The 24,605-nt window shown below is 43.8% G+C and overlaps 1 protein-coding gene across 1 annotated transcript in view; it reads right to left on the reverse strand.

The window, feature by feature from the left end:
• The window catches only part of LOC126088175 (methyl farnesoate epoxidase-like), a 153,778-nt gene extending 129,653 nt beyond the window's left edge, over positions 1-24,125 (reverse strand). Inside the window, exons 1-2 of the mRNA XM_049906299.1 lie at positions 24,093-24,125; positions 23,949-24,036 (exon numbers count right to left, since the gene is read on the reverse strand). Coding sequence (XP_049762256.1) covers positions 23,949-24,036; positions 24,093-24,125 — 121 coding nt within the window. The remainder of the gene's footprint in view (positions 1-23,948; positions 24,037-24,092) is intronic.
• Between the last annotated feature and the right edge of the window lie 480 nt (positions 24,126-24,605).

Raw genomic sequence — 24,605 nt, forward strand, 5'->3', positions numbered from 1 at the left:
TTGAAGCTGCATGGGCAGCTGTACCTGTACACGCCATCCAAGCTATGTTTGACTCAATGCCCAGGCGCATCAAGACCGTTATTACGGCCAGAGGTGGTTGTTCTGGATACTGATTTCTGAGGATTTATTCACCCAAACTGCGTGAAAATGTAATCACATGTCAGTTCTAGTATAATATATTTGTTCAATGAATACCCGTTTATCATGTGCATTTCTTCTTGGTGTAGCAATTTTAATGGGATGCTATAGTTCGGTACTTATTTTCTGAAAGCGGTTATCGAGACGAATCCAATAATGTGGTTACACATTGAAGGTGTTCGAAGTGATGACCGTTGGTATCAATGCAGTGCTGCTACCTTCTTATCATGGATTGAGTGGTATTCCTTATTACTTTGTCAGTTATCGAAGTACATGCTCTGAGAGTTCTCTCTCGCATATCTTCAGGTGTAGTTGGAACGTCTTTATAAACAATGTCTTTTTCGAATCCCCACAAGAAAAAATCCAGAGGCGTCAAGTCTGGCGAACGATCAGGCCACGACACATCTCGTCAGCGTCCAATTCAACGATCTGAGAATTGTTTCTGCAACTCATTTCTAGCCATCAGCGAAAAATGTGCCGGACACCCATCGTGTTGGATATCACATTCTATTCCTTATTCCTAAAGGTATTTCTTCCAATAAGAGACTTAATGTCTGTCCTCCAGAATCCCACACCGTACTTTCACCGATCACGGGTTTTAGTGTGCAACTTGCCGCAGCCAACATGGATTTTCAGTTGCCCAGTAACGCAAGTTATGCAAATTAACATTTCATGGTTCATGAATGTACCCTCGTCAGTAAATAAAATCAAATTAACAAATTTGTCATCCCTCTCGATCTGAAGTTGAGCCCAACGGCAGAATCCAATGCGACGCATACAATCCGTACCAGTTAGTTCTTGGTGCAGACTGATATGGTAAGGATGATATTTATGGTGATGCAGAACATGAACAACACTACCCTGGCCTTGCGATTTAATGCAAACTAACACAAGGATCTCGAACCACAGTGGCAAGAGTACCAACTTCCGTTTCTTCGTTAGTAACTTTCCTTTGCCAGATATATTTTTGATGCGTTAAAGATCCAGTTGCTCTCAATTTATCATACACGTATTTAAATGTACGACGTGTAGGGTGAGTACGTTGAGGATATCTTTCAGCGTATAAGTCTCTAGCTCTCACTGAATTTCGTTGGCATTCCCCGTAAGTATCGACTTGTTCTTCGAAGAAATATATTATTGACATTGGATTGATTCAACGATACCAGTCTTACCGTTCCTATTAGTGTTGTACTGCGGAACTGTCGAATCGTGTTTACATGTCAGTGGCACGTTATATGGATACCCCGATTCGGCGAATATTTACTATTTGCAGGATATACGAGAGAGAATTGTCAGAGCATGTGCTTCGATAACTGCCGAAGTGATAAGGAATACCACTCAATCCATGATAAGAAGATTGCAGCACTGCATTGATACCAATGGTCATCACTTCGAACACCTCTAAATGGACGTTCATGCCACCTTTTTGACCTTCAAAGACCTTAGTGTTACACATCATTGGATTCGTCTCAATAGCTGCTATCAGAAAACAAGTACCAAACTACAGCATCCCATTAAAAAAAAAAAGGTTGACCTTCATATTACGGACGCGACCCCACCTAGGAACAAAAAACCAACGCCATATTACGGCCCCCGTTGTCCCATGCAACTTTTGCCCCACAAACTTTTCAGCTCCTATCATACTTTCGGAGTTATTCTAGGTGGCAATAGTTAGTGACTCACCCTGTATATATATTGCCTGACAAAAAGTAATGTACCCAGGAGACCTGGTCCGATGTCACTGTAACTTCGTGCACATACACACCATCGACAGGTATGTAAATGATTAGAGCTGTAATTGTATGTGACATGTAGAACAGTCAGCAGAGTGCGTTAGCGTAATCCATGATTTCTAAAATCATTGGGGGAAGTGGCAACAAAACGACTATTCACGTTGGTGTGTAGAATATATGAGTCTGGCGATATACCATCTGACTTTCGGAAAAGCATCATCCACACAATTCCGAAGACGGCAAGAGCTGACAAGTGCGAGAATTATCGCACAATCAGCTTAACAGCTCATGCATCGAAGCTGCTTACAAGAATAATATACAGAAGAATGGAAAAGAAAATTGAGAAATCGCTAGGTGACGATAAGTTTGGCTTTAGGAAAAGTAAAGGGACGAGAGAGGCAATTCTGACGTTACGGCTAATAATGGAAGCAAGGCTAAAGAAAAATCAAGACAATTTCATAGAATTTGTCGACCTGGAAAAAGCGTTCGACAATATAAAATGGTGCAAGCTGTTCGAGATTCTGAAAAAAGTAGGGGTAAGCTATAGGGAGAGACGGGTCATATATAATATGTACAACAACCAAGAGGGAATAATAAGAGTGGACGATCAAGAACGAAGTGCTCGTATTAAGAAGGGTGTAAGACAAAGCTGTAGCCTTTCGCCCCTGCTCTTCAATCTGTACATCGAGGAAGCAATGATGGAAATAAAAGAAAGGTTCAGAAGTGGAATTAAAATACAAGGTGAAAGGATATCAATGATACGATTCGCTGATGACATTGCTATCCTGAGTGAAAGTGAAGAATTAAATGATCTGCTGAACGGAATGAACAGTCTAATGAGTACACAGTATGGTTTGAGAGTAAATCGGAGAAAGACGAAGGTAATGAGAAGTAGTAGAAATGAGAACAGCGAGAAACTTAACATCAGGATTTATGGTCACGAAGTCAATGAAGTTAAGGAATTCTGTTACCTAGGCAGTAAAATAACCAATGACGGACGGAGCAAGGAGGACATCAAAAGCAGACTCGCTATGGTAAAAGAGGCATTTCTGGCCAAGAGAAGTCTACTAATATCAAATACCGGCCTTAATTTGAGGAAGAAATTTCTGAGGATGTACGTCTGGAGTACAGCATTGTACGGTAGTGAAACATGGACTGTGGGAAAACCGGAACAGAAGAGAATCGAAGCATTTGAGATGTGGTGCTATAGACGAATGTTGAAAATTAGGTGGACTGATAAGGTAAGGAATGAAGAGGTTCTACGCAGAATCGGAGAGGAAAGGAATATGTGGAAAACACTTATAAGGAGAAGGGACAGGATGATAGGACATCTGCTAAGACATGAGGGAATGACTTCCATGGTACTAGAGGGAGCTGTAGAGGGCAAAAACTGTAGAGGAAGACAGAGATTGGAATACGTCAAGCAAATAATTGAGGACGTAGGTTGCAAGTGCTACTCTGAGATGAAGAGGTTAGCACAGGAAAGGAATTCGAAGCGGGCCGCATCAAACCAGTCAGTAGACTGATGACAAAAAAAAAAAAAAAATATTGCATATACGAGGCGTGAAAGGAGTCATATTTTGAGCGATTACTGAAGGACACGAGGATGACACGTACTCGTGTGAAACTGCATTATTGGCATCTGACGAAGTTTGAAAGAGCTTTATTATATCAATTTGGCCAGCTGATTGAATCGTGCAATATCCACATTTGTGGGGCACTCAAATAGACAGTGGCCTGATGTCGAACTGAATGGAAGCCTGGGAGCACACTCCAGTCCATCACAACGATGGATTGCCACATTGTGGAGCGGGCACTTCGTAACTCCTTCATGTCCGTGCCTGCCATCTGAGAACAAGTGATGGACTCCCCGCAACAATCTGTATCATTCGTTGGAGAAGATCAGGAACCAGACTAAGAAATTACTCTCCTATGCGTAGGCTGATGTAAACACCACACAAAAATGACTGCATTTGGAGAGGTGCCGTACTGCACTGCCTTGGATAATGGTCGATGGCGAGTATGGCGGCAACCTGGGATGAGGTCTCATTCTTTCAATGTTTTGGATAAGCACAATGGCGATACTCCTAGTCTCATGTTGTGGCTGGTGACTGGAGTGACTGAGAGAACAAAGGTATGAAACTTCCTGGCAGATTAAAACTGTGTGCCCGATCGAAACTCGAACTCGGGACCTTTGCCTTTCGCGGGCAAGTGCTCTACCATCTGAGCTACCGAAGCACGACTCACGCCCCGTCCTCACAGCTTTACTTCTGCCAGTATCTCGTCTCCTACCTTCCAAACTTTACAAAAGCTCTCCTGCGTAGCTTGCAGAACTAGCACTCCTGAAAGAAAGGGTACTGCAGAGACATGGCTTAGCCACAGCCTGGGGTATGTTTCCAGAATGAGATTTTCACTCTGCAGCGGTAGGAGACGAGATACTGACAGAAGTAAAGCTGTGAGGACCGGGCGTGACTCGTGCTTCGGTAGCTCAGATGGTAGAGCACTTGCCCGCGAAAGACAAAGGTCCCGAGTTCGAGTCTCGGTCGGGCACACAGTTTTAATCTACCAGGAAGTTTCATATCAGCGCACACTCCGCTGGAGAGTGAAAATCTCATTCTGAGAACAAAGGTACATCACGGACATATAGTTGCCTCATGTGTTACCTCCCATGCGACAGTATGGTGGTACCACTTTTCAACAGGAGCAGTTTTCAACAGGACTGTACCGCACACGGTAGTCATGCCTATCAACTGTCTGAATGAAGTTGCGATACTCCAGTGGCTACAAAAATCCCCAGATCTGTACCCAACAGCACGTTTGTTGGCTCACTGGACTCGCATTTGAAGGGATGATGGTTCAGATCCCAAGATCGCTCCAGGCAACCGGCAGTGTTGAAAAGAAATCAGCCGATTTCCTCCACCATCATTTAGTAATCCGAGCTCTGTCTTAATGTCTACACTGTCTATGGCATGTAAAATTCTGATGTTCGTTTCTTCTTCCTTTTTTTTTTTTTCGTGAGTGGCACCACACATGGATGTGAACTCTCTCCCGCTGCAAGTGTCGAGGATATCAAGGACCAGTACACCACTTGCACGTCACCACGCCTCATGAGAAGGAGCTTAATGACGCCCTCCGCAACCGAAACAGTGCATTCATCCAGGCCAGAGGGGCACAACATCATAGTGATAAATGGTATCTTACAGTCAAATTCTTTGTAAATTTCTCTCGATTTTTTTAATCAGTGAAATACCTCTCAATGCGTGAAGTTTCGCTTCCTCTTCTGTTACTGGGTGCTTCACTTTTTTGGTATGCAGTATCGAACCTTTGGTTGGCAGAAATAAATTTATTGATTTGGAAATAACCATGGTCCTTGGTAATGCGTACAGTTCTTCCAGCGCTCGCCCCATTATTCGAAATCTCGTACACGTCTTTTGGAATGGCGATCAATTAGCTCGTTGTGTTTCACATGTCTCGACTGAAATCGTTTCCGTTCCAGGAGCATTTTCAGCTTGGGAAATAGCCAACAGTCACGAGGGGACCTTTCAGCAGAAGCTTGACCAACTACAGGAACGTTCTGTTCGGCGAGGAAAGTGTTAATGAGGTGCGCAGAATGGGGCGAGGGGGGGGGGTGCGTTATCGTGATGAAGCTGCCACATTTTTGCTGCTCACAGATCCGGTTGTTTGAGGCACACGTCGTGAAGGTGACAGAGGAGATCCTGGTAGTGTTCCTTTGTGCTTTTTCCTGCGTACTCATGATGCACCACCTCATGAAAGCCAGAGGATACAGCATCTTGACCTTCACATATCTTTAATGCTGTTGTACCACTTTTTTATGGATGAGTTGTTCACTTTATTGATATCGCTGTTCCGTATGTACCGTCACTTTATAACTTACTGCAATCCGACGACCACTGACTATACGGACTCACTCTAAGACCGGCTTCGACTCCCAGCGACTGACGCTTTCTGCTGGTGAGGAAAAAAATTACGGTGGTGCATGAATGTCTCCCACCGCATCTGCATCGAAGGAAGTCTCCCGCCGTTCATCAGTTTACGCTGGAAAGAAGAGCTTATTGCACACACTTTGCATATGCACTGACGGAAAAGAATCGCTGCACCGAGGAGGAGTCGTGCGACATACACGAAAGTTGGTAGGCGTGTTACTACATCTGAAGAGTCGGCCCCGACTGCTGAGTGATCAGAGTGACGGACTGCTGTCCTACGGGCCCGGGTTCGATTCCCGGCTGGGTCGGAGATTTTTGCCGCTCAGGGACTGGGTGTTGTGTTGTCTTCATCATCATTTCATCCCCATCCGGAGCGCTGGTCGCCCACTGTGGCGTCGAATATAATAAGACCTGCACCAAGGCAGTCGGACCTGCCCCGCAAGGGGCCACCCGGCCAATGACGCCAAACGCTCATTTCTATTAGAGCTCAAGAATTATGTGCATTGAAAATTCGTGCCAGTCGCATAGGAGTGTTACTAATTGCGCCGCTATGAGGACGCAAATCAGGTTTGTAACGCTCTGTAACGCTCGTGAGCGGTAGTTACGTTTGAGACTGGACGTGGTGAGTTGATGTTATATTCTTATATCCCGTTCTCAACACCTGACTGACCAGTGTGTTTGAACGAGGTCGCGTAATAGGGCTACGAGAAACGGGACGTCCCTTCTGCGATACTGCAGAAAGACTCAGTAGGAGTGTAGCCACTGTACATGATTGCTGGCAGCGGCGGTCACGAGGATGTACGGTCACGACAAGACCGATCTCCAGACGGCCACGTCGCACTACCGGTAGGAAAGACCATCGTGTTCGGCGTATGGCTCTGGCGCATCGCACTGCAGCAACAATTTGAGCAGCACTTGCCACCCAAGTGAGAAAACGAACCGTTACATATTACACCGGTGTCCAACGTGAAAGCAACAAATGGAAATTTTGCAATGTTGCGTTTATTTTGCCACAGAACAGTATAAAATGGCTCTGAGCACTATGCGACTTAACTTCTGAGGTCATCAGTCGCCTAGAACTTAGAACTAATTAAACCTTACAATATTTTTAGCGCAACGCAATCTGACTTTCAAAAATCCCTACAAAAGAATGGCCCTGACTAACATTAACCTATACCTTTCACAAATCACTTACCTCACAAAAATCTTCGTTACTCAAGCTACAGCAATACAGCGAGCGCCACTACTGCCAGCTAAATAACAGATTCAAACTACGGAAGGCACTAACTACTAGTAGGCATAGTTAGCAAATGAAAGATTTTAATAGAGAACAAACAATGTAGTTACCTTAATAGTCATAATATATATAGCAGTTCAGACATCCATTCTGTACTCAAAAATCCGCCATCTCATTTCGCACATCCACCACTGCTGGCGGCTCACCTCCAACTGCGCAACGCTACGCGCTGTTCACATCCAGCTGCCGCTGCCCAACACTACAATGGCAGACAACAATGCAAACTAGCCACAGACTGCACACAGCACAGCCAGTGATTTTCATACAGAGAGCGCTACGTAACGTTGCCAATAAGAAAACATAAACAGCCTACTTACATAAAGAAAACATAAACAGCCTACTTACAACCTAACTAACCTAAGCACATCACAAACATCCATGTCCGAGGCAGGATTCGAACCTGCGACCGTAGCGGTCGCTCGGTTCCAGACTGTAGCGCCTAGAACCGCACGGCCACTCCGGCCGGCCAGAACAGTATAAACTGGTCATAGTAAAGTAGAAATAATGCACGGAATACAGAACGTAAACAACTGCAACATGCATAACGGTAGACAAAAATGTTCTTCGTTTTTTCCAACTTCACGGATTTGCACACACATTCCAACAACTGGTTAATGTGCTCAGTATGGGGCGTGACCACCTCTGGCAGCAATACAAGCCTGACAGCGAAGGGGCATGCTATGAATAATGTCGTCAGTCGCATGTTGATGTAATAACGCCCATTCTTCCTGCAGAGCTGCTCGCAGTCTTGGAGAGTGGTTGGTGGGTGCTGACGTGATGCAACCCGTCTCCCTACTGCATCCCAGACTCGGAGAGCGTGCAGGCCACCACATGTGTGCAGTATCTTCCATCTTCCAAAAAACATCAACCACCCGTGCTCTAAGAGGTCGAGCATTGTCGTCCATCAGTACGAAGTCTGGGCCCACAACATTTTTCTCTTGAAATAGTATTGCACGTGTCCTCGAGATCCGAATCAATCGAGAATTACTCACCAGGTAGTGTCATAGGCCCTCTGCTGTTCCTGATTTATATAAATGATCTAGGTGATAATCTGAGCAGTCCCCTTAGATTGTTTGCAGATGACGCTGTAATTTACCGCCTAGTAAAATCATCAGACGATCAATTACAAAATGATCTAGAGAGAATTTCTGTATGGTGCGAAAAGTGGCAATTAGCACTAAACAAAGAAAAGTGCCGAGGTCATCCACATGGGTACTAAAAGAAATCCGATAAATTTGAGGTATACGATAAATCGCACAAATCAAAGGGCTGTCATTTCGTCTAAATACCTAGCAATTACAATTACGAGCAACTTAAATTGGAAAGACCACGTAGATAATATTGTGGGGAAGGCGAAACAAAGACTGCGCTTTGTTGGCAGAACACTTAGAAGATGCGACAAACCCACTAAAGAGACAGCCTGTCCATCCTCTGCAGGAATATTGCTGCGCGGTATGGGATCCTTACCAGGTGGGGTTGATGGAGGACATCGAAAAAGTGCAAAGAAGGGCAGCTCGTTTCGTGTTATCGCGCAATAGTGCTGAGAGTGTCACAGATATGAAACGCACTCACTGAAACAAAGGCGGTTTTCTTTGCAGCGAGATCTATTTACGAAATTTCAATCACCAACTTTCTCTTCCGAATGCGAAAATATTTTGTTGACACCACCTACGTACAGAGAAATGATCATTATTATAAAATAAGAGAAATAAGAGCTCGAACGGAAAGATTTAAGTGTTCCTTTTTCCCACGCGCCATTCGAGAGTGGAATGGTAGAGAAGTAGTATGAAAATGGTTCGATGAACCCTCTGCCAGGCACTTAAGTGTGAATTTCAGAGTAACCATATAGATGTAGATGTAGACCTCGCAACAACCGCAAATGCGGTCCCAAGTTCTCGTCACGATACCTGACACCAGTTAACCCTTTCTTTACCAGCGTAGCTTATAAGAAACATCGTCTTCCCATAGATGAATTTTGCATCAAACCGATTTTAACTACTCTTTACCACTGTTTACTTGAAGCTCCATGCCAGTAGTGACTGTTCCTGACAACAGATGGCAGGAACTAACGCGCGGGAATAAGGAAACAATTGTTGAACGTGACTAGTTGCTGGAGTCTTCATTGTGAAGAATTGATGATAAAAAACGTGTAAAATACGTAAGTTTTGCACTTTCGTTAACAGTCAAATAATTATCGTGTGTTGTGACAATCCTTCCTGCATAAGTACATCATACATTTGACTTGCATAATGATTTCCAGATAAGATAAACTGCGAAAAACCTTATGTTGCTTCAAAGCAACAGTGGAATTGAGTGGAAATTCCGTAATATAATGCCTCGCTTTACAAATCTATTGATGTAGGTGTTTGAAATTTTGCTTTGCAGGTATAAAATCACATTCTAGACACTTTTTAAATATTGCGTCACTATGTCTGGCTTTTTGACTGATGCTGACCTAGAATATATTATGAATTTACCCGATAATGAGTTCAATGCATACATTGATGTCCCTGATGGGGATATATCAGATGTTGGGGACGAAGATAAAGATGAAACTGTCGAAATTGATGAAAGTTCTGAAGCTATTTCCGAAGCAGCTGTCATGAATTTCATTCAGGTGGTGGAAAAGGAGGATGGAGCTGAAATTTCGGCAATTAGAGAGGAGCAAGAGACAGAATATGAATTTCCAAAGGTAGGGACCACTAACAGAAATAATATTGAGAAAGTACATAATTGTAAGTATAAATACGTATTTTAGACGTCAATGTCTTTAAATTTCAGACTGATGCAGTCAGGTGTGGTAAAGTTATTGATTCTCAGCCAAAATCAGATGTAAGCGACAACAATACAAATGAAGGAGCACCATCTACACGTGAGCAGGAGCAGCAGCAGCAGCAGCAAGTAAAACATAGATGTAAGCGTAGTGATTATAAATTTAGAAAAAGTGATTTTTTGGTACAAGACACAGAATGGAAAGGATCACTTCCACCACCACCAGTAGAGGAAATGACACCTTTGCAATATTATAAAATATTTATGAATGATGACGTATTTGAACTCATTGCTGAACAATCCAATATCTATGCTTTGCAGAAAGATTCAGTTTCTTTGCAGACGAGCAAAAATGAAATGGAGCAGTTTGTTGGTATTTTACTGCACATGGGCATAATCAAAATGCCTTCCATTCATTTATACTGGTCGAATGAGTGTAGGTATTCACCAGTAGCTGATGTGATAAGCAGAACTCGCTTCTTACAGCTTCTGCAGTATTTTCAAGTTGTCAATAATCAAGACTTGCCTGAAGCTAATAGTAATCCTGACAAACTCTTCAAGATTTGCCCACTTTTATCTGCATTGCAGTCATCATTGAAGACACTCCCTCCAGAAGAATACCAAGCTGTTGATGAACAGATAATACCATTCAAGGGTAGAAGCGGTTTGAAACAGTAAATAAGAAATAAGCCTCACAAGTGGGGCTACAAATCTTTTACGAGAGCTGGTGCTTCAGGCATGATGTATGATTTTGAAATTTATGTTGGCCAAAACACCTGCAGTGATAGAGGATTAGGTTTGTCTGGGGATATTGTTTTGGCATTGACGGAAACATTGCCAGAGAAACGGCATTTCAAAGTGTTTGCTGATAGTTGGTTTTCTTCTATAGAATTTGCAATTGCCCTGAAAGAAAGGGGCATTGAATTCTGTGGCACTATCAGGACAGACAGGATAGGAAAATGTCCCTTGAAAACTGAAGCGGAGCTCAAGAAAACTGGACGTGGCTCCTGTGACTGGAGAGTGGAGACAACAAACAATGTAGCTTTAGTACGCTGGTTTGACAGAAAATGCATAAATTTCGTGTCAACATATGCTTGTGTTGAGCCCTTGTCAACATGTAGACGCTATTCTGCATCTGAAAAGAAATTCATTGATGTAACTAGACCTTACATAGTGGAAAAGTACAACAAACATATGGGGGGCGTGGATCTTGCTGACATGTTGATAGAACTATACCGTATCAACTTGAGGTCATGGAAGTGGTATATGCGCTTTGTGTACTGGTGTTTGTCTGTAGCAGTTGTCAATGGATGGCTACTCCACCGTCGTCATATGGTACAACGTGGCAAAACCTAAAAGATGTCACTCCTGCAGTTCCAAGCTAATATTGCTGCAAGTCTACTGCTTGCGGGGAAATGAGGTTCCCAAAAAAAGAGAGGAAGACCAAGTTCTGAAATATTGACAAGGACTCCTGCAGCAAAAAGGACTGTATGTGCAGCTCCAGTTATGGATGTGCGTTTTGATGGGTTCGAACACTTTGCAGATATGGTAGAGAAGAAAGGTCGATGTAAAGTTTGCACTGAGTCTACTACACAAATTTTTTACACCAAGTGTAAAGTGCATCTGTGTCTCACAGTAAATAAGAAGTGTTTCCACATCTTTCATGGAATATAATAACTTCATAAGGCAAAGATACAACACACACTGATGTCTGATGAGATACGATCAAGTAAAACAGTGAAATGTTTGCAGTACAAAAATTTCAAATTTTTACTAATACACAAAGCTGAATATGTTAATTACTCGAAGGAAAATTAGTCATCACCACATTGTCAATAATAAAAATGCTGTGCGTAGACTTCTAAGCTATAAAATGTGACGTATAAACCCATATTTTGCTTACATGAACCCATGTTTATTGAATTTTGTTTCTATGATGTCACCACCTGTAAGAACCACTGTTGCTTAAAAGCAACATTAAAAATTTTTTGGAATAAAACATATAAAAAAAAATTATATCATATTTTACATTTATGCACCTAAATAAGTGTAAAAACGAATGCAGATATTTTTTTTTCTCAAAACATCGAAATTCGGTAAAGAAAGGGTTAAACCTTGCCGATTTACCCGCAAAATTTCATGAAGAGGGGTTCGAGTCGTCAACATAATGCCTGCCCACATCATTTGGCATCCTCCTAGATACCGGTCTCTTTCCACAATGTTCTTGTCCTGAAATCGTGTTCCACGTGCCCTCGAGATACAAATCAATCGAGAATCACACTGCAGACTAAACCGGGACTCATCTGTGAAAACACCATTGGCCCACTGTTCGACCGTCCAGGCAACATACTGATGACTCCACTCTAGACGTTCCCTTCTGTGAAGACGCGTCGGAGGTAGACATACAGCAGGTTTCCGACAATAATGGCCACTCTGCTGAAGCCTTCTGCACACCGTTTGCCTCGATACAACGTGTCTGGTGGAGCAACGAGCTCACATGTCAGTTGCTGTGCAGTGCTAAGGCGGTACTATCGTACCCTTACAGGCAAATAATGGTCCCCTCTTCTGAAGTCACAAGTGGTCGGCCCTGTCCTTGTCTCCGGGATACAGTGTCGGTCTCTATAAACTGTCGTCCATCCGACCAACAACAGCTCACATTAAGCCATCGGGCACATCAGTTTGCGGCTGTCCCGTTTCCTATCTTTATATGGCCCTCCGCCGCAAAGACTCTAACAGACATCTTCTCTGTGCTACACTGCACCGTCTTTGACTGTGTACAAATTGTAACTAGGCTGTTTAGGTTTTTATGCTGGTAACGCCACCAAGCGCTCTACATGAAAATCACTGGCTGTGCTGTGTGCAGTCTGTGGCTGGTTGGCATTGTTGGAACATTCGCTATTGTAGTATTGGGCAGTTGGATGTAAACAGCACGTAGCGTTGCGCAGTTGGAGGTGAGCCGCCAGCAGTGGTGGATGTGGGGAGAGAGATGGCGGAGGCTTGAGAGCGGATGACCTGGACGTGCGTCCATCAGAGACACTAAATTTGTAAGACTGGATGTCATGAACTGATACATATATTATGACTTTTGAACACTATTAAGATAAATACATTGTTTGTTCTCTATCAAAATCTTTCATTTGCTAACTATGCCTCTCAGTAGTTAGTGCCTTCAGTAGTTAGAATCTTTTATTTAGCTAGCAGTATTGACGCTCGCTGTATTGCAGTAATTCGAGTAACGAAGATTTTTGTGAGGTAAGTGATTCATGAAAAGTATAGGTTATTGTTAGTCAGGGCCATTCTTTTGTAGGGATTTTTGAAATTCAGATTGAGTTGCGCTAAAAATATTGTTTTGTCAGTTTAGTGTTGATCAGAGTAAGTAAAAAGAGAAATATGTACGTTCAGTTTTGCTCAGCTGTTTGAAAATTAAATAACGTAGAGGTTTATCAGCACAGTAATTCATAAATTTTTCTAAGGGGACGTTTCAAAAGCGATTGTGGACGTGGGGCTACCCGGTAAACACTACCTCGTTTCGTAGGTGCCCTGACGTCGCCGTTGACATGGCTGTCCGTTGACTGGAATGCTATCGTCCCTGCAGAACACAATCGTACAGACATCTGGTTGGCAGATTGTACGATTATATCGTGAATTACACACAGGACGGGGAAACAGCGTTTTGTTACTTTACTTTTGGACACCAGTGTAGTTACTTCAAGGACAGCCGGCCGGTGTGGCCGTGCGGTCTAGGCGCTTCAGTCTGGAACCGCGTGACCGCTCCGGTCGCAGGTTCGAATCCTGCCTCGGGCATGGATGTGTGTGATGTCCTTAGGTTAGTTAGGTTTAAGTAGTTCTAAGTTCTAGGGGACTGATGACCACAGATGTTAAGTCCCATAGTGCTCAGAGCCATTTGAACCATTTGAACTTCAAGGACAGCGCGAGCCAGACGCCTTGTAACGCGCTTTCCAGTGACCCTAAACCATCGCCTTTTGCAGCTTCAGTGGTGGGGTGAAGTGAGAGCTCGCTGGAGGGCAGAGTGGATATCTGTTGCCTTTGTTGATGAAAGTTGGTTCCGCCGCGGTGCCGGTGATGGTCGTGTGTTCGTTAGGAGTCCAGTTGAGGAGATGCAGCCAATCTGTCTGCGCGCTAGGCACACTGGACCTACACCTAGAATTGTGGTCTGGGGCGCGACTTCGTACGACAGCAGGAGCACTCTCGTGCTTATCCCACGTACATTAATGAGCAGCACTCCACGGGCAGTTTTCCAACAGGACAGCGCTCATCCGCATTCCGCTGTTGTAAACCAACATGCTCTACAGACTGTTGACATGTCGCCTTGGCCTCCATGATCAGCAGATCTGTCTTCAGTCTCGCATATATGGGACATCATCGGATAACAACTTCAGCGTCATTTACAAACAGCATTAAGTGTTCCCCTATTGACCGATCACGTGCAACAGGCATGGAATTCCATCCCACACACTGGCATCCAACACCTGTATTACACAATGCATGCACGTTTGCATGGTTGCATTCAACATTCTAGCGGTTAAACCGATTAGTAATGTACCAGCATTTCACATTTGCAATGGCTTATCTCACGCTTACATTAACCTGTATTTTTCCATGTTAATCACTTACATAAGTTACCTACACTCATCTTCATAAATTAAGGATAATTGCAGAATGTGGTGCCACACAACGTGGCACTACACAAAACTGGCGCTAATAGCATAGGCACATAGGGAACACACACGACTCAGATCTGTAAGTACACGGTATTGGTGATAAGTTGAGAAAACCGTCCCGAAACACATGTGGCACAAAACGCTACTGTTTCCTGCGCATGTACCCCGACATCAATATGGGATATGATCACCATGCACACGTACACAGGCCACACAGCTGGTTGGCATACTCTTGATCAGGTGGTCGAGCAGCTGCTGGGGTACAGCCTCCCATTCTTGCACAAGTGCCTGTCGAAGCTCCTGAAGTTTGCAGCGATATGTCTACCGAGAGCATCCCAGACGTGCTCGATGAGGTTTAGGTCTGTAGAGGAGGCAGGCCACTCTATTCGCCTGATATCTTCTGTTTCAATGTACTCAAAAAAAAAATGGTTCTGAGCACTATGGGAGTTAACAGCTGTGGTCGTCAGTCCCCTAGAACTTAGAACTATTTAAACCTAACTAACCTAAGGACATCACACACATCCATGCTCGAGGCAGGATTCGAACCTGCGACCGTAGCAGTCGCGCGGTTCCGGACTGCGCGCCTAGAACCGCGAGACCACCGCGGCCGGCTTCAATGCACTCCTCCACGATGGCAGCTCGGTGGGGCCGTGCGTTATCATCCATCAGGAGGAAGGTGGAACCCACTGCACCCCTGAAAAGGCGGACATACTGGTGCAAAATGACGTCCCGATACACCTAACCTGTTACAGTTCCTCTGTCAAAGACATGCAGGGGTGTACGTGCACCAATCACAATCCCATCCCACACCATCAAACCACGACCTCCATACAGGTCCCTTGCAAGGACATTTACGTTTACATTTATACTCCGGAAGCCACCAAATAGTGTGTGGCGGAGAGCACTTTAGGTGCCACTGTCATTACCTCCCTGTCCTCTTCCACTCGCGTATGGTTCGCGGGAAGAACAACTGCCGGAAAGCCTCCGTGCGCGCTCGAATCTCTCTAATTTTACATTCGTGGTCTCGTCGGGAGGTATAAGTAGGGGGAAGCAATATATTCGATACCTCATCCAGAAACGCACCCTCTCGAAACCTGGACAGCAAGCTACACTGCGATGCAGAGCGCCTCTCTTGCAGAGTCTGCCACTTGAGTTTGCTAAACATCTCCGTAACGCTATCACGCTTGCCAAATAACCCTGTGACGAAACGCGCTGCCCTTTTTTGGATCTTCTCTATCTCCTCTGTCAACTCGACCTGGTACAGATCCCACACTGATGAGCAATACTCAAGTATAGGTAAACGAGTGTTTTGTAAGCCACCTCCTTTGTTGATAGACTACATTTTCTAAGGACTCTCCCTATGAATCTCAACCTGGCACCCCCCTTACCAACAATTAATTTTATATGATCATTCCACTTCAAATCGTTCCGCACGCATACTCCTAGATATTTTACAGAAGTAACTGCTGCCAGTGTTTGTTCCGCTATCATATAATCATACAATTTAGGATCCTTCTTTCTATGTATTCGCAATACATTACATTTGTCTATGTTAAGGGTCCCCCCATGAACCATGGACCTTGCCGTTGGTGGGGAGGCTTGCGTGCCTCAGCGATACAGATGGCCGTACCGTAGGTGCAACCACAACGGAGGGGTATCTGTTGAGAGGCCAGACAAACATGTGGTTCCTGAAGAGGGGCAGCAGCCTTTTCAGTAGTTGCAGGGGCAACAGTCTGGATGATTGACTGATCTGGCCTTGTAACATTAACCAAAACGGCCTTGCTGTGCTGGTACTGCGAACGGCTGAAAGCAAGGGGAAACTACAGCCGTAATTTTTCCCGAGGACATGCAGCTCTACTGTATGATTAAATGATGATGGCGTCCTCTTGGGTAAAATATTCCGGAGGTAAAATAGTCCCCCATTCGGATCTCCGGGCGGGGACTACTCAAGAGGACGTCGTTATCAGGAGAAAGAAAACTGGCGTTCTACGGATCGGAGCGTGGAATGTCAGATCACTTAATCGGGCAGGTAGGTTAGAAAATTTAAAAAGGGAGATGGATAGGTTAAAGTTAGATATAGTGGGAATTAGTGAAGTTCGGTGGCAGGAGGAACAAGACTTTTGGTCAGGTGATTACAGGGTTATAAATACAAAATCAAATAGGGGTAATGCAGGAGTAGGTTTAATAATGAATAAAAAAATAGGAGTGCGGGTAAGCTACTACAAACAGCATAGTGAACGCATTATTGTGGCCAAGATAGACACAAAGCCCATGCCTACTACAGTAGTACAAGTTTATATGCCAACTACCTCTGCAGATGATGAAGAAATAGATGAAATGTATGACGAGATAAAAGAAATTATTCAGGTAGTGAAGGGAGACGAAAATTTAATAGTGATGGGTGACTGGAATTCGTCAGTAGGAAAAGGGAGAGAAGGAAACATAGTAGGTGAATATGGATTGGGGGGAAGGAATGAAAGAGGAAGCCGCCTTGTAGAATTTTGCACAGAGCATAACTTAATCATAGCTAACACTTGGTTCAAGAATCATGAAAGGAGGCTGTATACATGGAAGAAGCCTGGAGATACTGACAGGTTTCAGATAGATTATATAATGGTAAGACAGAGATTTAGGAACCAGGTATTAAATTGTAAGACATTTCCTGGGGCAGATGTAGATTCTGACCACAATCTATTGGTTATGAACTGCAGATTGAAACTGAAGAAACTGCAAAAAGGTGGGAATTTAAGGAGATGGGACCTGGATAAACTGAAAGAACCAGAGGTTGTAGAGAGTTTCAGGGAGAGCATTAGGGAACAATTGACAGGAATGGGGGAAAGAAATACAGTAGAAGAAGAATGGGTAGCTCTGAGGGATGAAGTGGTGAAGGCAGCAGACGATCAAGTAGGTAAAAAGACGCGGGCTAATAGAAATCCTTGGGTAACAGAAGAAATATTGAATTTAATTGATGAAAGGAGAAAGCATAAAAATGCAGTAAATGAAGCAGGCAAAAAGGAATATAAACGTCTCAAAAATGAAATCGACAGGAAGTGCAAAATGGCTAAGCAGGGATGGCTAGAGGACAAATGTAAGGATGTAGAGACTTGTCTCGCTAGGGGTAAGATAGATACTGCCTACAGGAAAATTAAAGAGACCTTTGGAGAGAAGAGAACCACTTGTATGAATATCAAGAGCTCAGATGGCAACCCAGTTCTAAGCAAAGAAGGGAAAGCAGAAAGGTGGAAGGAGTATATAGAGGGTTTATACAAGGGCGATGTACTTGAGGACAATGTTATGGAAATGGAAGAGGATGTAGATGAAGATGAAATGGGAGATAAGATACTGCGTGAAGAGTTTGACAGAGCACTGAAAGACCTGAGTCAAAACAAGGCCCCGGGAGTAGACAACATTCCATTAGAACTACTGATGGCCTCAGGAGAGCCAGTCATGACAAAACTCTACCATCTGGTGAGCACGATGTATGAGACAGGCGAAATACCCTCAGACTTTAAGAAGAATATAATAATTCCAATCCCAAAGAAATCAGGTGTTGACAGATGTGAAAGTTACCGAACTATCAGTTTAATAAGTCACAGCTGCAAAATACTAACGCGAATTCTTTACAGACGAATGGAAAAACTGGTAGAAGCCGACCTCGGGGAAGATCAGTTTGGATTCCGTAGAAATGTTGGAACACGTGAGGCAATACTGACCTTACGACTTATCTTGGAAGAAAGATTAAGAAAAGGCAAACCTACGTTTCTAGCATTTGTAGACTTAGAGAAAGCTTTTGACAATGTTGACTGGAATACTCTCTTTCAAATTCTGAAGGTGGCAGGGGTAAAATACAGGGAGCGAAAGGCTATTTACAATTTGTACAGAAACCAGATGGCAGTTATAAGAGTCGAGGGGCATGAAAGGGAAGCAGTGGTTGGGAAAGGAGTGAGACAGGGTTGTAGCCTCTCCCCGATGTTATTCAATCTGTATATTGAGCAAGCAGTAAAGGAAACAAAAGAAAAATTCGGAGTAGGTATTAAAATTCATGGAGAAGAAGTAAAAACTTTGAGGTTCGCCGATGACATTGTAATTCTGTCAGAGACAGCAAAGGACTTGGAAGAGCAGTTGAACGGAATGGACAGTGTCTTGAAAGGAGGATATAAGATGAACATCAACAAAAGCAAAACGAGGATAATGGAATGTAGTCAAATTAAGTCGGGTGATGCTGAGGGAATTAGATTAGGAAATGAGACACTTAAAGTAGTAAAGGAGTTTTGCTATTTAGGGAGTAAAATAACCGATGATGGTCGAAGTAGAGAGGATATAAAATGTAGACTGGCAATGGCAAGGAAAGCGTTTCTCAAGAAGAGAAATTTGTTAACATCGAGTATAGATTTAGGTGCCAGGAAGTCGTTTCTGAAGGTATTTGTATGGAGTGTAGCCATGTATGGAAGTGAGACATGGACGATAACTAGTTTGGACAAGAAGAGAATAGAAGCTTTCGAAATGTGGTGCTACAGAAGAATGCTGAAGATAAGGTGGGTAGATCACGTAACTAATGAGGAGGTATTGAATAGGATTGGGGAGAAGAGAAGTTTGTGGCACAACTTGACTAGAAGAAGGGATCGGTTGGTAGGACATGTTCTGAGGCATGGAGGGATCACAAATTTAGGATTGGAGGGCAGCGTGGAGGGTAAAAATCGTAGAGGGAGACCAAGAGATGAATACACTAAGCAGATTCAGAAGGATGTAGGTTGCAGTAGGTACTGGGAGATGAAGAAGCTTGCACAGGATAGAGTAGCATGGAGAGCTGCATCAAACCAGTCTCAGGACTGAAGACCACAACAACACAACAACAACATGTTAAGGGTCAGTTGCAACTCCCTGCACCAAGTGCCTATCTGCTGCAGATCTTCCTGAATTTCGCTGCAATTTTCTAATGCTGCAACTTCTCTGAATTCTACAGCATCATCAACGAAAAGCCGCGTGGAACTTCCGACACTATGTACTAGGTCATTTATATATATTGTGAAAAACAATGGTCCCATAACACTCCCCTGTGGCACGCCAGAGGTTACTTTAACGTCTGTAGACGTCTCTCCATTGAGAACAACATGCTGTGTTCTGCTTGCTAAAAACTCTTCAATCCAGCCGCACCAGGCTTTACGGGCTCTCCTGTGACCAGGGGTCAGTGGAATGCACCTTGCAGGTCTCCCGGAGAATAAACCATGACTGTTCAGTCGTCTGTAGACGATGTGTCTGGAGACAACTGTTCCAGTGGCTGTGGTAAGGTCCCGAGCAAGGCTACCTGCAGTACTTTGTGGCCGTCTGCGGGCACTGATGGTGAGATATGTCTTCTTGTGGTGTTGTACACTGTGGACGTCCCGTACTGTAGCGCCTGGACACGTTTCTTGTCTGCTGGAATCGTTGCCATAATCTTGAGATCACACTTTGTGGCACACGGAGGACTCGTGCTACGACCTGCTGTGTTTGACCAGCCTGCAGTCGCCCTAGCATTCTACCCCTCATAACGTCATCAACATCTGTTCTTTGAGCCATTTTCAACACACAGTCACCATTAGCACGTCTGAAAACGCCTGCACACTTACTCGCTGCATCGTACTCTGACATGCACCAACACACCTTTGCTTATGTGGACTGCTGCCAGCGCCACCGTGCGACGACCGCAGGTCAAATGCACCACATGGCCATACCCCGAGGTGATTTAAACCCGCAAATCGCCCACCCGAGCGTTTTTTCACCATGTATCAGCATTTTCCTTAATTTATGAGTATGAGTATAGAAAAACGTATTCCCGAAATTTCATTACTCAGTATTAAGTATTTTTTAGTGTTTCGGTTTTTTCCGTCAGTATGTAAGAAATCTCTTTGAAGAGTAATTGGATTCGTTTCACTTCTTATGCCGATTTATCTTCCTATATGTATTGGACTGAAACTGTCTACACACAACATTGCAAATATCGACGACATGCGCTGTGTTTCTTGTTTTGAAACAAACTTGTTCCATCCAGTCACGGCACTTTGGTAGATAACATAGAACCCACATTAGTCTTCCCCTTCGAGCTTGTGTTCAGTATTGCTGGACCCTGTCTCGGGTTTGTTCAAATGGTTCAAATAGCTCTGAGCACTATGGGACTTAACCTGTGAGGTCAACAGTCCCCTAGAACTTAGAACCACTTAAACGTAACTAACTTAAGGACAGCACACACATCCATGCCCGAGGCAGGATTGGAACCTGCGACCGTAGCGGTCGCGCGGTTCCAGACTGAAGCCCCTAGAACCGCTCGGCCACAGCGGCCTGCTGTCTCGGATTTGTATTCGCGGCAGTGATAGTTATATGTTTTCAATCATACACTGAGGTATGAATAGGGTTACTGATGAAAATGGTCGATATGAACATACCGTATGAGTTCGCCGACCGTACTGGTAGAGCGTCACAGCGACTCAATGCCGAACAATGGCAACGATATTGTCATACTTCCGCATCTGTACATAGGTGCAAACGAGAAACCAGTTCCTGTCTTTTTGGGCTTTACATTTTAATGAATGGATTTTACATTTTTTCAGTGTTGTGCAACTATTTTCACAGAAACAAACGCCACTGGGATAACAAAGAGAGTAAATCGTAAGTACGTTTGAAGGGTGTGTGTGTCTGTAATTTTATAGGTAATATTTTTGTTTCTGGATGTCTTAAGGCGCGCATGCAATATTTGTATCTGATAGTTACGCGCATGTAGCCTCGTAGGAGACGCCGCGCTACCCGGAAACTATTTAGGTCATCTTTGCTCTGCGAAGACGAGCATTTGTTAAATGTTGATCGTGCGCGGGTGTTTATTGTTCATTGCGAGGAGAGGAGATAGGAGTTGTAGCGGGGTGTCGTGCCACTGTGCTCGTACAGGAAGACGAAAATCATGGGGAGGCTTGAAAATTATTTTATTGATCTGATGGAAGAGATTATTATTACAAAAGGAATATCATAACGCATTGAATGAGAGGGATTTATTAAGGTAGATACTATGTTGAGAAGCTTGAGATTTAAGGTATCTTACTTCACTGCGGCAGCATTCAGTTAGGCGTTGTCAGTTCAACACAGACATCCCAATCAGGAATTTCTTGCTAGTTTTATAAAGTTTTGTCACAGGCAATGTTAATGGATTTGAAAAGTTGAATAAAAATTAATCATTGGTATGAGGACTTTTGTGTTAGAATAAATTTTCATCTTCGGGTAATTTTTGTATTTCTCCAGTCTTGATCATACGTAATTGTAATTTGTAATGAAATATTCTCTTATTGCTTGCTAAGCGTTCAAAAGTAAAATTTTGTAAGTGGAATAGTGCCAAGAATTTTTTTAGATGAATTGTTTTTAATAGAGTTACCTGAGAAGAATTTTTGTCCGGAGAGTAACTAAGAGTATCTTACATCTTTATCCAGCTCCCATTACCTGATGAACATTCTTTTTTATGAGAGATAAATTTTACGACAATCAAGTTTGCACTGCGTGTTTTTAAGTGATTACATTTGCACTATACACGATTCTCCGTAGTTAGTAGTAGCTCAGAAATTGACATGCACGTTTCTTTTCCTTTCCTCTACCAGAGCAGTTGCACAGCGTTTTCCATTGTGACAAAGGTACGCCAAATACAGGAGATAAGAGTTTTCAGTTTCACAGCGGCAACTAAAAGTGATGAGTTTAATTATTCTTATTTATGTTCAGAGTAATTTTTTAAGACATTGTTTGTTCAGACAGGGCATATTTTATTTACATTCTCGCAGTCAGATTTGCTTCTCACTCTCACAGATATCAGTTCTTAATTGTGAACGAGAGGTTAACTTATGCACACATTTCTTTTTTATGAATGGAGTATTTTAGTATGCAATATCTTACATTCATGAAGAGACTATATCGTCATAAAGAGAAACTGCAGAAGTAAACCAAACAGGAGCACATTCCCATAATCTTTTTTTATCTTTTAAAGATAACTTTCACGTTATTATTCTGTAACGAGACACCACGGACCACGGATTTTTTATACCAAGATATTCAGAAAATATCACTAAAAGCCTCCGAAATTTCGCCGGTGAAGTGTTGGGTTCACCTTGCATACCCAATGAATTCTCACAGAACTCCCAACGACGGATAACATATTTCGAGCACGAAGTGAAAAAAAAAAGGTTCAAATGGCTCTAAGCACTATGGGACTTAACATCTGAGATCATCAGTCCCCTAGACTTAGAACATCAGTCCCCTAGACTTAGAACTACTTAAACCTAACTAACCTAAGGACATCACACACATCCATGTCTGAGGCAGGATTCGAACCTGCGACCGTAGCAGCAGAGCGGTTCCGGACTGAAGCGCCTAGAACCGCTCGGGCACAGGCACGAAGCGAGTTGAAGGTTTTTTAAATGATCTAATATGACTGAATAACCTTAAATTGCAGTCGGACAGAAGAAACGAACGTGCAGCGGACTGGTAGGTCATTAGAGATTAGAGACTCGATTTCGAAGGAACCATCTTGGCTTTCGCCCAATGAGAGTGAACTCGTTATTGTTGCAACGAGTGACGATGTCCTTTCCCCTTTTGCACACCTCCTCCCCCTTTTTTTTTTTTTAAATCTCTGTGTTCCTACCAGCGCGAAAGGAGAACAGGTGGGTTTGTGGCGGATACGCACTGCCAGCCCCCCCACCCCCCCGCGCCACTCTTACCACGGCCTGAACTGTCATAACAGTTGTTGAGACCCCACAAGAAAGACATGCCCCGCAAAGAAATCCGTCACACTTGGTGAACGCTTGGCTTTCTGTAGGGCCTATGGGAAATCAGCATGTAATTGAAAAGGTAGCCACTAAAGCTCTTAACTGTGTCGTGTCCTGCCGAGAACTTGCGAAACTTAAACGCGCAGTCAAGATTTATTAAACCCGTATGAAATAGTTACTCGCACCCCGCCGGTTACAGTTGCTGGCATTCGTAAGACCTGCAGTGTCACGTGCTGTGATGTACTCCCTACGGTCTGTCTTTCTCGTTGGGCTCGGTTGTCGTCGTTGACGAAGCGCTCTAATCCGGCCTTTTCACGGGAATGGTCACCTTGTCATTTATGATGAAACCACTGAATGAGAAAACTTGTTGCTCTCACCTGGATAGGTCTAGTGGCTAGCGTTGCTGCCTCTGGATCACGGGGTCCCGGGTTCGATTCCCGGCTGGGTTGGGAATTTTCTCTGCCCGGGACTGGGTGTGTGTGTTGTCCTAATAATTTCATCATCATCGTCATACGTGACAGTGGCTGGATTGGATTGTGTAAAAATTGGGACTTCGTACGGACGCTGATGACCACGCAGTTGAGCGCCCCACAAACCAAACATCATCTCACCTGGCGGGAAGTTCTTGGGCTTCATGTTGATCCATCGGTGCAGCACCCAGCACACGACAGCGACGGCGAACAGCAGAAGCAGCAGCATCTGCAAACAAGGGAAACTGTGAATGAATTGGCACTTCATCATAAATTCGCTCTTACTTTGGGCCGCGGATACCATTGACAAGTAAACATTTTGGCGCGCGAGTTTAAGAATGTGTCTGCCTGTCTAGGGTTCCGAATGTTAAACGTTCCGGTTGCGGCGGATATCAGGCAGGAAACTTGCAATCCCCAAACATTCAAAACTAAAATAAAAACCAGAACCTGATAAGCCACTCAGGATCTCAAATCAAATACTTTTCAGCCGTCTAGCTTCCAAACTTATTTTATTTGGCTTCCAGTTTCGGCGATTTACTACGCCGTCTTCAGACCCCTGACCGACGTGTAGGAAGATTCCATTTCGGTTATTGTCAAAACAGGGGCCAGCAATATCGATATTAGTAGATTTATGCTTGTTATAGCGATCTCTTCAACCATAATCTGCCGACTGAAGATGGCGTAGTAAATCGCCGAAACTGGTAGCCAAATAAAAAATTTCTAAACTAGACAGTTGAAAGGTGTTTGATTTGACATCCTGTATCGAACAGCGGAGTCCCGCAGCCATCTCTGGGAAGA

The sequence above is a fragment of the Schistocerca cancellata genome, chromosome 6 (assembly GCF_023864275.1).
Source record: "Schistocerca cancellata isolate TAMUIC-IGC-003103 chromosome 6, iqSchCanc2.1, whole genome shotgun sequence".
In the NCBI taxonomy this organism is placed as follows: Eukaryota; Metazoa; Arthropoda; class Insecta; order Orthoptera; family Acrididae; genus Schistocerca; species Schistocerca cancellata.